Here is a 16,638-nt window from a genome sequence, read left to right as displayed (position 1 = left end):
AAAAAGAAAAATCACTGGACAATGGTGTGACGAGCCTTATATATTAAGTATATATATAAGCATAAAGTCCATGAATTAGTTAACACCTAGCTTAATACTATCTTCGAAGTATCCAAAGTACTTTTTTCCTAAAATAGACAATAAGCTCTAATTTTCAGCTGGAACTAAATACAAAATACAACAGAATAAAACGCATAAAATGCAACAAATAAAGGAGGTTATGTTAGCTATTAAATGTAAACTTTTGTCACCATTATGAAGACAAAGTCCGTTTGGTTTATACAGTGTTTCTGCCTTCAACTATAAAACTAATCAATATTCTTAATGTTCCTGAGGAGTGTCTGCTAGAAGTCAAAGGCATTGAGTCAAAGAATAAAAATGCCATTTTCTTTATTTTCATTTCTAGCACATGTACTAACATTTATATTATTTGGCTAATAAGTATATGTGTATGTGTGTATGTATGTATATGTGTGTGTGTATATATATTTCCCAGGTAAACATTATCGGGATATATATACACACACAAATAAATATGCAACATTTTTGTGTATTTATTTCCCTAACTTGAAGCAACAGATTAAGCTCTCTATATTCAAGGATTCACCAGTGACATTTGAGCATTCATTCATTCAATTATTCTTTCATCCCTTAAATGTTAACTGAACAACTTTGCTGTTCAAGTCCCTCACTAGGCAATTCAGGAGAATAAAATGAAATAATGTATATGAAAGCTACCAGTACAGTAAATGTGAGCTGAGTCAGACAGACTAGAAGAGCAAAGATCCAGTCTGACTGATAAATAGAGTGTTGCTAAGACTGTCAGTGAAATAGCAGCATGAGAAAGGCATGAGTCAGACCTATAAGAGTGGAGAGGCTTCTTCCCACCAGAAAGAAAGATAACTTCAAGTAAACTGAGTAGGATTTTAATAGGTGGATTATGGAGATGATTATACTGCAATAAGGCGTTAGCAAAAGCTGAGATGGAAAGAAGGCAGAAAGGGTTCTGGGGAAATGTCATAGATCAGTTTGGCTAGAGCAAAAGATTGAGTAGGGCAAAGAAGAATATTCTTTTGGAGAGGGAAGCTTTGCTAATCCACTCTTTTTAAAGAGGGATTTTCTCTCTTCCTTCTCCCAATATAAAGTGACGTGTGTGTGTGTGTGTGTGTGTGTGTGTGTGTGTGTGTGTGTGTGAGGAAGACTGGCTCTGAGCTAACATCCGTTGCCAATCCTCCTCTTTTTGCTGAGGAAGATTAGCTCTGGGCTAACATCAGTGCCCATCTTCCTCTGCTTTATATGGGACGCCGCCACAGCATGGCTTGATGAGTGGTGCGTGGGTCCACGCCCAGGATCCCAACCTGCGAACCCTGGGCTGCTGAAGCAGAGTGCATGAACTTAACCACTACGCCACCAGTCCGGCCCCATAGAGTGACTTATTAATGTGAGGACAGAGGGAAGGAAGGATGGCTGTTGGTGTGCAGTTACATGTTACTAGACAGTACTGTGCAGATGTCGAGTTTATCTTTGTATTCTATTCACACAGATGTTCAAAATACTTTTCCATTGGTTTAAAAAAAGAGGAAGGAGGAAGTATCTAAGGGTATTATATAGTACATGATGACGCAAGTAAACTTAAAAATATTTATAGAATTCAATGAGGATTATATAGAATTTATGAATCTCTGAAAGTGAGGCAGCTAGATATTTCAAGTACCAGGGCATTTTTGAGTTATTTTAATTACTATAGGGAAACAAGCATTAATATTCATGGAGTACACATTTTTAATTTTCTTTTCCTATTAGTATACTCTATGACCGCAGCAAATTCTGCAAATACTTTCAAGTGAAAAGAGCCTCAACTTGAAATTTTCACTTCTTCAAGTAATACATACTGGTGTCGTTCCCAATACTGTTTCCCTGGGAAATATCTTAAGCATAATTGATAAATGTATAATTTAGAAATTAAATGTATACCCTGTCTGCCTTAGAAACTGTTGTTCCAATGTTGCCTTTCTCATCTCTCATAAGGTTCATATGGACATACACAGTCCCCAACTAGAATAATTGTAGATACCAATAATAGATATATCCGTGAGTAAACTAATTGAATTTCAGAGTAAGAACATATTTCTGATAAGGCCAAAGCCATATAATCAATGTAAGAATGTAAGAATGAATCCACAACTTTTTTGCAAAAAAAACTAATTTTCTTGGTTACAGATTCCTCTGCTTTATATGGGACATTTGTCAACTATAAGGCAGCTCCACGCCACTGATTCTAAGAGAAACTGGACTACAGGTAGAGGAGGCTCTGGATAAATCTATCGCTCACTCTAAGGAAAAAGAATCATTTCAAATCCAGGGGACAATGGGTCAGTAGCACCATATTGGTATAAAAACAAAGAGAGGTATTTTTCTTTGTTACACTGCCTAATATACTAACTGCTCCGGTAGTTGGTTAGGGGGATCATAACGGAAACTTCGGTGTTTTTTTCCTGTGTCAGCACTAATTAGCTGAGTGAATTAGGGACACATAACATCTCTGGGACTCATTTAACTCATACATAGAATGAAAAGGCTTGGTTTGGATAAACTTTTAAGTTCCTTTCAGTTCTCAATTTAGTTGACTCTATCTTTTGCTTCTGGTTAATTCCTGTATCTGTTTGGACTTTCATTTTTATTATAATTTTTAACCTTGTAGGTATTCTAATTAAACCTTAGATGGAAAAAACTAGCATTTAAATTTACATTGGTCATTGATACCTGACTAAACAAAGTGTGTTTTAAAATCTTACTTCTGTTTGTACAATATTTTATTACTTGTAATTAAGATTGCTCATAAAGCTTATTTCAGTGTCTGTACCAAGTTACTCTACATCAGAATAACCTATTTTACATGAATTTTTTGTTAAGAGTCTGGTGTTTGACCCCATTTTTTGTGGTTTGGACAGGAAGAAAGGTGACAAATCTAGCTAAAAGTTATTTTTCAATTGCATAGTAATCCTGAATTACAGTAAAACAAGAAACATTGAAAACCAATTTTATATAATTCTTGCATAAGTTCTAGATATTTTCTGGTTTTTACTCTCTTAGGAAGGAATATTATTAGAAGCAGGGTTTTTTGAAAGGTTAAGCAACATTTTTTTTGGAAATCACAGTCAAAAGACTAGAATCCTTTCCATATCTCTGTTTCATAAGATTAGAAGATTGATGCGTTTTTTCTTTTCTCTTTCAAGTTTCACATTCTTTAAGCATCTCTCAAAGTCGTAAAAGGTTAAGATCGAATTTTATTCATTGGTCCTTGTATTAAGTAATGAATAATTCAATATTAACTGATGCTCATTTCTAATTTTCTTCTAATAATCTTGACCAGCAAAGAAGAACACTGAAATTAGAATAAGAAGTCTCATGGGCAAGTAATTTAACTTGTTGATCCTTAGTTACCTCATTTGGAAAAACATGTTTGCCACACTCTATTATGTGAAAACTCAATTCTCAACAGAGCACTAATTCAGGGTTACTTGGGCAGATTGAAGAGAATTTTGAAGAAAACATAGACTTGTCTGCAAGCCAACTGGGGCACACCTCCACAGGAAGGTGGATTGGCCTTTCCTCTGTAGAGGACAGGTGGGAAGATGAGGTTTCTAAAAGTTTAAACAGAGACACTATCCTGCGCATGCTGCTCATTTGGTATCCAATGTAAATCCATCTTCTTTCCCCTCAGAACCTAGGTTAAAACACACTTCAAGTTCTCATCTTTGAAGAGATTATTATCCAGGTTCTTTCAAAAGCTGAGCTGGGAGAAATAATACCTACAAATAACCAGGCATTGTTACGCTGGTAAAGAATCTGAAGAGCGGATTAGAGTGTAGGTTCTGGAAACACACTTCCTGCGTATAAACCATGGCTCAAGCACTTGCCAGCTCCACAACCTTCTGTAGAACTCAACCTCTCTATGCTTCAGTCTCTCATTCGAGAAAAGGAAATAACATTAGCACCTGCCTTACAGGATTGCTGTGGGGCTTAAATGAGAGATAAATATAAAGTGTTTAGAACCGTGTCTGGCACATAATAAGCACTCAGTGACTGTTGGTCAACAATTATTACCATGATGGACATGTTAATAACTGAGCTATTTTAGGTACAGAGGTATTCTAAACAGTCCATGTAAGACATTTGATCAGCATATATCTATACACCAGGGTCTTAGTAACTTAGGCCCAAGTAGTATATAAGTTCACTAACTTTTTCTTTAATGATACACCCTCAGATGTTTTGAGGACTGATACATTAAAAAAAACTAAGATGAAAAATACCCTTCATTTGCTATGAGTATTTAAGATATTGCATGTACTTTCACTTTTTGACACAATTTTAGTTCCAAGAAAAATTTTCCTCTCTTGAAGAGTTGGTACGTGTATTTCTATTTTAGAATGAGAATTATACAAAATAGCACTCATGTTTGACAGTTCTGACCCACAAAAACAGCAGTTTCATGTAGTTCAACCTCTCTCCTGCCTTCATTTTTGCCTTGGCTCTCAGGAAAATTAGAACTAAACTTAAGGTTTCATCAAGTTTAACTATATCTACACTTTTGATTAGCATATTTGCTTCTTTCTTATCAGGCTTCTTCTTATTTCAACTTTTAAGAGTTTGAGGATAAAACAAATATTTTTGGAGGAAAGTAGAGTATAAATAGTAATAAAACATTTTTTCTACACATGAAAGTTGTTAGAAAGATCAAATAAGATAATGTATGTACATGAAAGTATTTTGTAACCTCAATTCTAAAAATTTTGAATCCACTGACTTCCAAGTCACTGCAAAAAGCTTCTTCCTACAATTAGACTCCTTCTAAACTATAAATCTCAACATTTAAAGTCTTCAAATTCTCCCCATAATATTTAGGATAAGACTCAAAGCTAGTAGTCCCTATTACTAAAGTTCCCGAGCTTCATTTTGGCCCCCACATGCCTCCGTACTGAGACTCTTGCAGTTCGCTGAATCTATCTTCTCAATGTCTCCATGTCTCTGACCACACTACACCCTTGGTCTGGGATGCTGAGCCCCACCATTCTGCCTGAATGAAGTCTCCTTTTGTTTCTTTTTTTTGTTTGTTTGTTTTTTGTTTTTTATAATTATTTATTTATTTTTCCCCCAAAGCCCCAGTATGTTATAGTTGTACAACCTTCTAGTTGCTGTATGTGGGACGCGGCCTCAGCATGGCCGGAGAAGCGGTGCGTTGGTGCGTACCCGGGGTTCCGAACCCGGGCCGCCAGCAGCGGAGTGCGTGCACTTAACCACTAAGCCACGGGGCCAGCCCTCCTTTTATTTCAAGATTCAGCTCAAGCATCCCTTTAAAATTACTGCCTTAGTTAAAACTCTTTTTCATCAAAATTATCTTCCACCTGAACTACTATCTTAGCTTCCCAATTAGTGGCCTTATCTCTCATTTGTCATTTCCCTAGTTCATCAACATTAGCCTAAATTACAGGTCCCATCATATCACGATGATGCTGAAAAGTACAACTCTCCTTTGACTCCACTGTGAGGCCTAAAATCCTTGGCATGGATTGACTGGCAACGAAGACTCTTCATTACTAGGTCTAAGGCTATCTATAAGGTACAAAAGAAAAGACATGATGGAAATGAGTGGAAAAACATTTTGTAAACCTACCATTTTCTTTTAAAGGTACTTGGGATGAAGAATTTCCAGAACTATGCAAAGTCATTCCTGTGGTATAAATTAAATTATTAGACAGTTTATAAAATGGTCATATACTAGATATAGAAGTAACTTTTTCTGAAAAATTCATAAAAATCAATAAAATATTAAGGCAGCAACATTTTCTTTTATTTACACTCAGAAAAATATGTCTTCCCACAATGGGTTTAGGGACTATTTTTAATGTCCGAGTTAAGCATATCAACTTGTTTTGCAGAATAAATTTAAACACAAATGTATTGTTTCTGATGACATTTTGATATGTCAAATATGAAATGATGAAACTGAAATGGGTTTTAAAAGCATTTGTTCAAATGCTAAAAGAAAATTCAATATTCAATAAGAATGAATAATCTTAATCAAAAAACAAATGCAGAAAATAAATTTTCTTTCATTGGTGACTTTTATTTTATCTGTGTTCTTCTATGGAATGTTTACTACTCTACATCTGATATGTGATAAATTTTTATATAGACCAAAGCCTCCCTAATAAAAATAGCTTAGAATCTATAAAAGATCTCATTTTATGTGAATATACTTTGAAAAGTATTTTCTAAAAGATTGAATCAGTGTCTTATTAGGCTATTTTCAACACACAGGGTGACCTATAGGATAAAATCTTGCCTTTTATCTGTTTAAATTTTTTTTTTGCTGGGGAAGATTGTCCTTGAGCTAACATCTGTGCCAATCTTTCTCTATTTTGTATGTGGGTCGCTGCCACAGCATGGCTTGAGGAGTGGTGTCTAGGTACATGCCCAGGATCCGCACCTGTAAACCCCGGGCCGCTGAAGTGGAGCACATGAACTTAACCACTACGCCACCAGGCCGGACCGATTTAAAGTTTTTTTTTAACCAATTCAATTTAAATTGATGATAATATAATCTCCGAAAGTTGTGGAAGCTACATTAATAATGTTGCTTTCCATTAATTTTATCAACTATAGTGTAGAGTTCTCTTTTGACTTCATTTACTCTACATATCCCCAATCCAATTACAGGATGAGAAAATACTTTTCAACTTTGTGAGTCAGGGTTAAATGATCAAACTTTGGTCTAAGGCAGAGTTAATTAGTATTATTTGGTAAAACAACGGCCTAAATTTTGTTTCCCTCCTGTCTCTCCAGCTGTTTCCTATTTTGAATAGTCGTTCAGACCTCTGTGCTTAAATATCCATTCTTCTGAAAGATTGATTCCCGTGTGTTTCCCTTTTAAGACGCATAAAGCAACAGGAAACCTGAACTATTTATCTTATAAGGTAGTGTGTGTTTATAAAGGCACACAACTTCTATACTTAAATAATTAACAGGCCCTAGCTACCTGGGAGAATTTGAAAAAACTTAAACCAACTAAGAATTTCTACCTACCAACCACAATACATTTCATAAAATTATCTGTCTTTGGAGACAATTCCATTCTGCTAAGCTGAAAGTACTCTAAACAAACCTTTCTTCAAAAAATATAGCATTAGTGGAGTCCACTCTCACAGGCTTCTAAGGAAAACCCAAAGAAACCCTATCCAAAGCCATGGTATCAGACCATCTGGGTTCTCTTAGTAAGATGGTTGTGGCTTTTAACTGCCACAAAGAGAAAGCTAAGTTAATAGTCTGTGCCATGAAGCAACCATGGGTTAAATCAATTCTTGATTTGACTTGATGCATTTTAAGTAGCCTAAACTTTTATATTCACAGTTTTAGCAATTAGAACATAGAACCGAAGACAATTTCTTGGTAATTAAGACGATCTGGTTCACTTCACTAAGAGCACGACATGGGAGAAAGAAGGCAAGCTTGTTTCTGCTGACCTATAACATAGGCTTGGCCAGGGTCTTCAAAGGATGAGGAGTCTGATTCACGTTTCCTCCTTTCAGGACTTCTATTTAAACTTGCAACAGACTTTGAACTAAAGAGGGAAAAGGAAGGTGGGAGGGGGAAGTGTCAATGTAAAAACATATGGTGAAAATAATAAAACGTCAAAAGAAAAATAAATGTATGAAATGTAGAATTTACAAATACGTAGTTTGGGTTAGTTAATTATGTTCTTACTTATTAAGTTTTGTGAATCCTGCCAAAGACTCTGTATCAGATCTTGCCATCTGGTGAGCTGGTTTTCCCACCAACTCCGCAACGGATTGTGGTGGGGATTCCATGTTAACAATGACATTTTTCCGATGAGGAAAGAGAGAGACCTGACTGAGATCGTGGTATGATTTACTCATCCCTCTAGGCTTGTCCTCCCATGAAGCTTTGTCACTCTTCTCTTTTGCACTGTTTTGCAGTGGCTGGTAAAGCGACAGCTCTGAGCAGGATAGCCTCTTCAGAATCTCAGCTTGAACTGACAGAGGTCGAACGGCAAGTTTGTTCAGGGTGCTGCTGGCCAGACTGCCAGTGCTGATTGCTCGTCCCATATTAAAGCCTCTAACGGACTCTGCTTGGAGATTCAGGCTCCTAAACGAAGCTCTCTCTACAAGGAAATAGGATTGCTTTACATGATGGAAACACCCATAGTACCTTTATGAGAAGAGTTATTTTAATAAATAAAATACAGCATGCAGTTCTGAATCATTTTGATTGCCAGCATAAGTAGGTAGCTTTCAAAGTGTGGCCATCAAGGATTTTCAAAAGGAGGTTGGAAGGTCCTGGTTTTCACACCATCTCTCCATCCTTGTAGCTTTCTCACAGCCAGGGCCTCGTCAGCATTTCCTACTTCCTCTAACGATTCTCTTGGATCTAATAATGTTTGGGCTTTAGGTTTGCTGACTCCAAATTTCCAATTACGGGTTTCAGTGAGAAATGAGAATGAGATTTGACAGGAAAATTTTCAACCCTAGTAGTGTCTCTGCTAAAATACCAGCAAACCAAGGATGGGGAGAGGGAGAGACGAAAGCTGGATAGGCCGACACGGTAAGATCATGCCTGAAAAAGAAGCTGTGCAGAGAGAGTTTTGCCCAGAGAAAAAGGTCTTGATCATTATATTTTTAAAAGCTTAAGGCAGATTGTGGTGACGGTTGCACAACTCTGTGAATATACTAAAACCCACTGAATTGTATACTTTAAGTGGGCAAACTGTACGGCATGTGAATTATATCTCAATAAAACTGTTACAAAAAAAAGGCACCTTCATGGCAAATTATTTCTTTGTTATTTTATTACTATGCCAATCCCACTTTCCCACCTTGTTGACTTTTCATGATTTAACTAAGGCACAGGAGCCATGGGAGAACCAATATTACTTGTCTTCTCTCTTTTTTTGGTTTCTGTTAATTAACATGATTAAGAAGCTGGGGTTCTCTTTCTGTTCAAATTCCTTTCACTCCTAAATACACATCCAAAATCTTCGTTTAGAGGCTAAATTCACAGATACTTTATAACAAGTGCATGGCTACTCTATTTTTTGAGAGCCCATGTCATGGCAGTATTTGAACATTTGAGGCTATAATCAAAAGCATTCTATCACAGAATTTTAGCATCAAAATCCGTTCATGTAAACAAAGGGCCAAGAGCACAGAATTTCAGATGCTTTAGTTGTTCATGCATTAGTAATCCACACCACAAGGCACCCCATTTGGTCCCCCATGGAAAGTACCAACCCTCTGTTGCACTCTATAAGGAATACAGCTTGATCGTTATGTAAAACAGCTGTGAAAACTTCCTTTTAAAAAGAAAATGTCAAATGTTGCTGACTTAGATCTTTAGATTCTGTTTCATTTATCTCCTAATTCCTAGGAAGATTAATAATCAATATTTCATCTCAGGCATAAACAGATAGGAAAACATTGAAAGTTTTTAATATTCATGCATCAGAATGAAGTTTAAGTAAACATGTCTCATTGTCACCAGGAAAATTCAATGACTTTCTCTGAAGTAGAGGTGGACACCAAGTTAAAACACAATAATGAAAAAAAGACTTTGCTTTAAAAATTCCCAGAATGATCTTTAACTTAAAATACAGAGTTTTTATTAGAGCAAATAACATTATTTCTGTGTTCTTTTACTTTGAGAGCAGACTTTAATCAAAGATGCAGAATTGAGTCTTAAACACAGATTCAATGACCAGGAAACGCCTTTACACCCAATAGATTTCCTCACCCTTAAAGAAAATGTAGGGGCCGGCCCGGTGGCGCAAGCAGTTAAGTTCACACGCTCCGCTGCGGCGGCCCAGGGTTCGCCAGTTCGGATCCCGGGCGCGCACCGACTCACCGCTTGGCAAGCCATGCTGTGGCGGCGTCCCATATAAAGTGGAGGAAGATGGGCATGGATGTTAGCCCAGGGCCAGTCTTCCTCAGCAAAAAAAAGGGGAAAGATTGGCAGATGTTAGCTCAGGGCCCATCTTCCTCACAAAAAAAAAAAAAAAAAAAAAAGAAAATGTAGACCAAACTTTGGCAGGAATAGAGACAGCCAGTTCAGTTTAGGTTATATCTGTTTTGTAAACATATCAAGGATTATGCTATTCAAATCCATTCATAGCCTACTTCTGGGTAGGAGTTAAAATACTGCATATATTTATGGAATGGGATCATAAACCATCCACTTCTCTGGTCTGTCCTACTGCTCTTCATCTGGAAAGAATTCCAAAATGGACCGCCAGGATGGGAAAGGACATTAGAATTAGCCTATATCCCAATACTAATGTTTCAAATTTGAACTCAGAGGCTTGCTAATTTCACACTCAGTCTGCAGCCCACACTTCCTAATCTCTGTTTGTGCTACTGTTCAGTCCCTTATACTGTTTTGTATTTTCTTAATTTATTTCTTTATATTGTCAACTTAATTGTATGCTCTTTTGAGGAGAGAGACTTCATTTGCTTTTGTTATCCCACGGCACCTACCATGGTGTCTTACAAGGAGTAAGTGCTCAATAAATGATTATTAATCGTAATTTAATTCCATTCAAATTATTTTTTTGGAAACTCATCAAATAGAACGAGTATTAGATTAGGAATTAAGAGATCAGGGTTCCAGCCTTGTTTGACCTCTAACTATGAGGTTAGGTGAGAGACACTATCTTCTCTGAATCTGTTTCCACATCAGAAAATTTTGGACTTAATGGCCTCTAAGTTCTTTCTAGCACCAATATTCTATGACTCTAAAGAAATAACATACATTCGTTAGCCCATCAACCTCCTACAGATAACACTAGTTATTTTCACATGTCTAGTACAGACAGTTAAGTAGGCAGGTAGTTACTTCTAAGCCAATTCTAAGCAAAAAAATAATTCCTTTGAAGATTTAACCAAACCTGGGAAAAGATGTAGATAATACCATCTTAAAGTGCTTTCACATATGAGTTCAAGGATACACAGCTGTTGTGTTCCTAGGGGCAAACCTGCGAGATATGTAGAGCATTCTCACTTCATTGATGAAGAAAATGAGACTCCCAAGAGACAGTTATTTTCCTAAGGTCATCCTAGTACAGCCTACTACTACAACAATGACCATTATTACGAGCGGTAATAGTGGTAAAACAATGTTGATGATGGTGACGATGACCATAATAATGAATATTTATTCAACACTTACTCTGTGCCAGACACTTTTCAAGTGCTTTACATGTATGAATTCATTTCATCTTCACAACAACCTCATGATGTAGGTATTATCATTATAATAATCATTTTACAGTCAGGGAACTAAGAGAGTTTAAGTGGCCTGCCCAAGGTTTCAGAGCTTGTAAATAATAGAGCAAGGTTTGAACACTGGCTGTCTGGCTGCATAGTTCATGCTCTTCACTACTACACTCTATTGTTTCTCAGTATAAGAAATGTTGAGTGGAAGGCTGGCTTCATAGTTTTGTCTTCTGACTCTTTCAAGCTAGCACATCATACTACATCTATAACTGTTCAATTCTGCTCTGTAATGAATAGAGTATTAGTCCAGTAGGAATTCTGATAGCTCTAATAAGTTTGATATTTCACTATACTTTGAAAATATATAAGAGCATACAAATTTTTTAGCAGAGCAAAGCAAGGAAAGAAAAGAAATAATGAGAGTACTTTACAGCAGTAGTTATATTTTAGCATGCATAAAAATCATTACTGAGGAAAGCGTGTTAAAATGCAGATTCCAGGGACCCAATGCCCAAAGATTGCAATTCACCAAGTTTCAGGTAGGTTTCTGGAATCTTCATTTTTAATAAGCATACAGCCCCTACCGTCTTGATTCTGAAAGGCTGAGAAACATCTATTCATAGGTTGCCATCACCCCAGTCTGATCCTACAGGGAACATATTCTCCATAAGATTTCAAGATGTGTGAAAGGTTAGGTAAAGAATTCATAAGGTTCTGCTGCACAAGGTCATCAATGCGACTTGAATCTCTACACGTGGTCTTGCAGAGTAAGTTTCAAATATTTCAGTTTTGACTGAGATTTTTTTCAGAGCTGAATTAGTTTCTTCTGCTGGTTCATTTTCAAAAGGAAGTGAAACTACTCTTCTGACCACTTATATAGGGTACTGTGGTTATTTATCTCAGTTACAGAACAGGGACACACTCAAGCAAAACTAACAGGTGGGAAATCTGTTCCCTCCCTAACCCCCAAACTGTGATGGTGTGTAACTTCACCGTCCTGGGTGCACACTCTCCCTACCCCTTGTCTTATTTCCCATGTTCTTTCCTTCATTGGGAAAGCCTTTCTATTTATCTTCAACATACTTAACTATTTTTGTCCTTCAAATTCCAATTCAAGTGCCACCACTCAAGTACTCTAGCCTCTCATCTCTCTCTGCTCTTGTGATGTAGATCATAGAGTCTGTATGATATAATCTGTTATTAAAACCTTGACCTTCTATTACGTATTATTGTTTCATGCATGTTGGTCTTACCTTCCCAAATAGTGTATAAGTTGACTATAGGTAGAGAATATGACACAAACTTTTACAATATTTACATCAGCCAGCATAATGATAAGAACAAAATAGACATTTCAACAGATACTCCTTGACTGATCTAGGGTGCTGTTTTCAAAATGAACACAAGGTTGGAATCTCAGCTGCATTTGTGACATCTTTATAAACCTGATTTAGGTATTTAATATCTATATACCTTGTTATTTTCATCCTAAACGTGAAAGTTCTTTCAAAATTTGTGGCAAAAATCATGCATATGTCCTGGAGCCACGTGACATAGTTTGTTTCTCCTTACCAATATCTTGGGCATCTTGGTTGCTCTGTCTTGCTCTCATCTGCAGCTGGAACTTATGCTGGGAAGAGCAGAGGTGCAGCAGGTACTGGCATACCTTACTGTTGTCTGTCTGAAAGGCGTGTTTTATTCCATCTGACGTATTTTGCAATGTGATTTTCTTTTTCTACAATAGTAATCAGGGGTATTAATAATTAGGATGTTTTCCTATCACTTCATTACATGATCAAATTCTGTAAACAATAATTAACGAGTAGAGATATTTTTATTTCACATTATTAGGCATGAATATTCCTTGACCTATATCTAATATAAAAAATATAACCCTGTATTATTACAACTTCAGGAAATAAATGAAATTAATATTATTTGCCACTTTCAGAAATTATAGCCTAAATCAGACTGTATACCAGCCACCAGCAAGGGAAAGATAGTTTCCTTTAATGAGATTATTGATGTTTTGAGTTTACTGCAATGTTTACAAAAAACTGTTTAAAAAAAAAATTACAAGATATATATGTTCTACTTCCTTGGGTAAAGAAGATGAAGTTCAATAAAAATTGATTATTAATGTATAATAATAAGAGTTGTGATTTAGTCAAGAAGAATCTTATTGGTATGAAGGCTGGGATGGAAGTTGTGGGAAGTTAAAAAAAAAACTGGGAATGGAGAGGCACTGGATAACATAACTGCTGGGCTGAGTGATGAAACACATCAATATTTAGAGACAGTGATTCTTGCCAAATTCAGGGAAAGGAAGAGAACTATAAATCAGTTTTATCTCTTTGATGTTTCTTGAAAAACAAAATATTGCCACCTATGTGGTGAGGTTTGTAGGTGATCCATACGCCTTAAAAGATAAGCATTCAACACGTCTGGGATCGAAGACTAATGTCTCTGGACAATTGCTTAAGTCCAGTTAGATTCTACTCTAGCTCTTGGCTTCTTCTACTGTGCAAACTAGTCCCTCTACTTCATGTCCCTTGACTTTACTTCAAATGCAGAAATAGGAATAGAAAAGTCAAATTTGGTAGGCTCACAAAAGATACAATAACAAAGTATTACTCAAACTTCAGTCATGCAGGTGCCATCTTCATAATTTCTAGTCTTGCTTATTTATACGTTTTAATTGACTTTGCTTACTTACATAAATTCACTTAAAGAAACTTTATATCACAACTGTAAATAGAAAACTAGTACCACTTGCCATAAATAGAGTCCAGCTATAAAAATATGTAATCAATGCAATAAAAACAAAATAAGATTATTAAATTCTAGCTACATGTTGTTGCCAATGAAATCTCTGGGACCCTGTTCTCTCTTTGTTAAAAAAACGAAATCAGGGCCGGCCCCGTGGCTTAGTGGTTAAGTGCGCGCGCTCCGCTGCTGGCGGCCCGGGTTTGGATCCCGGGCGCGCACCGACGCACCGCTTCTCCGGCCATGCTGAGGCCGCGTCCCACATACAGCAACTAGAAGGATGTGCAACTATGACATGCAACTATCTACTGGGGCTTTGGGGGAAAAATAAATAAAATTATAAAAAAAAAAAGAAATCAGTAGGTATTAGAGAGGAGTTAGAGATACAGTAGCATCAAACTAGTATCTTGACTATCAGCAATATACCGAGTAACTCCTCATGTAGTTGGGGAATTTTTTTTCCTAACAAACAATTCACTTAACCACTGTCAAGTAACTCCCAAAGATGTTGAAACTCTACAGTTGTAAAGCTACAGAGGTTTGAAACAAATTATAACAATAATTGATTCTCTCTACATGTTAACTGATGAACTGGACAAGAAACGTGCCCAAGGGCATTCAGTTGTGAGAGATGAGAAGGGCAAAAGGTGACTTTTCCATCTCCCTAGAGGCTAGTGGAAGAAAAAAAGAAGGGTTAAAAAAGAGAGCTCTGTGTTAGAAAAAGAACTTCAGGAAAAACAAGTGCTGTTAAACACAGGAATAGTTTGCATGGAAATGTGGTCTATTCTCTACTCCTGGAGATCTTTAAAAATAAGCTAATCACAGCTAGTCTTATATACGGCAGGGCTAATGTGATAGCTTGGCAAATGACAGCGAGCTGAATGCTGGATGATTATTTGACTGCTGCCTTTTGAAAACTGATCCAAATTAGACTTGCATTTAATTAACCTAAGGTTTCCTCCAGACACCTGCTCTGCCAGCACTTCCATTGGGGAAGGTAAATTAAAACCAGGTAATTTGTTGGTCTTGACAATCTTGGGAAGATGAGGATGGTCTGGGCTTTCATAAGAGAACATACTATTATCTGGTAATCTTAGTGGTACCTCTGGGTTTCATAGGAAAGCAACCAACTAATCATCAGGTCTAGAACTGATTTCAAAGGTCTCTAGGTTGAAGATTAACCAGAGGCAGGTGGGACCTTGATATTGAAATCCTTATGTTTCCGGTGGGAACATATTTCAGCCCAGATATGAACTAAAGATGTCAGTAGTCCCCGAACACCATTAGGAAAACAAATACCTGAACATATCTTTGATTCACCTCTGGGGTTTGCCAATTGCATTTCAACATTCAGATACTCCAACTATGTCCAAAATCAAAATATGCCTTTGTAGCTCATTATCTTTCATAAACATGATTTTCTAAAAATCACTTTTCTAACTTTATCTCCACAGAGAGTATACACTAAAACTTAAAACTGCAGAAAGTCCTGGGACTAGTTCATAAAATCCAGTAAATCTCTGGACCACTGAGATTCAAATACAGTGCTGTGAGGGACCTATTATTGAGCTAGACAAAGTTCACTGGGTTTAGATAATTATCTATCTTAAAAACATCAGAGGGGTTCTCCATGTGAGAAGGTAGTAACCTAGAGTAAGTTCTGAATTAACAGAGAAGTCAACTTGCTTATAATTTAACTAAAATTAACTGAGCATATAACCAGCTAGAAATGTATAATATTCACCTCCTGAGAAAACCAAAAACAAATAAAATCTCAAAAATACTTTCTACAACTAAGAAAGAAGAGTTAAATAGTATTAAGACATATTAGCCCTACTGACTGGTATGGTCTCAAGTTTATTTAAGGAAGGTCAATCAATATGTAACACTGAAATTGAACTTGACAACATCTACTTTAAAATATAAAAGAGGTTAAAATGGACGTACGGAAAAAGAGATCTTCTTGGTTTCCCTCCAAGGAAAGCGAAGGACCAAGGTGCGAACTCCATTGTGAACCTCAAACACAAGAACACCTTTAGGACAGACTCCAAGCAATATTCCCGTTTGTGACTTTTTCTCAGGGTGCACCCGGTGGAAATGAACTCCATATTCTGTCAGTCTTTGGCAGACCTGTTGGAACAATAGCAATGCACCTTGGTAAAATGTGACATGAAGATATAGAAGTTGCACCAATGTAGTTTAATTTGGAAAGAATAGTCTTTTCAACAAATGTTGCTGGAACAATTGCATATTCACATGCCAAAAAAAATGAATCTCAACCTTACTTCACCCAGTATATGAAAATTAACCCAAAATGGATTACAGACCTAAATACAGGAGCTAGAACTGTAAAACTTAGGAAATCTTTGTGACTGCGGGTTAGCCAAAGATTTTTTAGATGAGACATCAAAAGTACGAATCATAGAAGAAAAAATTGGTAAACAAACTTCATTAACATTAGAAACTTTTGCTCTTCAAAAGTCAATGATAAGAAAATGCAAAGGCAAGCCACAGACTGGGAGATAAATATATATTAAAAATATATATAATAAAGGAATTGTATCCACAATATGTACTTCTCAAT

General features: G+C 36.5%; 1 protein-coding gene across 14 annotated transcripts in view; it reads right to left on the bottom strand.

Moving 5' to 3' along the window:
* PTPN13 (protein tyrosine phosphatase non-receptor type 13) overlaps positions 1 to 16,638 on the bottom strand; it is a 210,396-nt gene that overhangs the window by 51,534 nt on the left and 142,224 nt on the right. For 12 of the 14 annotated variants that reach the window (XM_014787858.2, XM_087434547.1, XM_014787859.2 and 9 more), the window contains 5 exons: positions 16,002 to 16,184; positions 12,861 to 13,023; positions 7,768 to 8,185; positions 7,527 to 7,624; positions 5,678 to 5,734 (listed from right to left, as the gene is read on the bottom strand). In XM_014787858.2, the coding sequence (XP_014643344.1) occupies positions 5,678 to 5,734; positions 7,527 to 7,624; positions 7,768 to 8,185; positions 12,861 to 13,023; positions 16,002 to 16,184 (919 nt within the window). The remainder of the gene's footprint in view (positions 1 to 5,677; positions 5,735 to 7,526; positions 7,625 to 7,767; positions 8,186 to 12,860; positions 13,024 to 16,001; positions 16,185 to 16,638) is intronic. The other 2 variants (XM_014787866.2, XM_014787867.2) reach the window with 1 other exon arrangement.

This window comes from Ceratotherium simum, chromosome 8 (assembly GCF_057802395.1).
Source record: "Ceratotherium simum simum isolate JZ-2026a chromosome 8, ASM5780239v1, whole genome shotgun sequence".
Lineage (NCBI taxonomy): Eukaryota > Metazoa > Chordata > Mammalia > Perissodactyla > Rhinocerotidae > Ceratotherium > Ceratotherium simum.
This window is presented reverse-complemented; position numbering and strand designations above follow the sequence as displayed.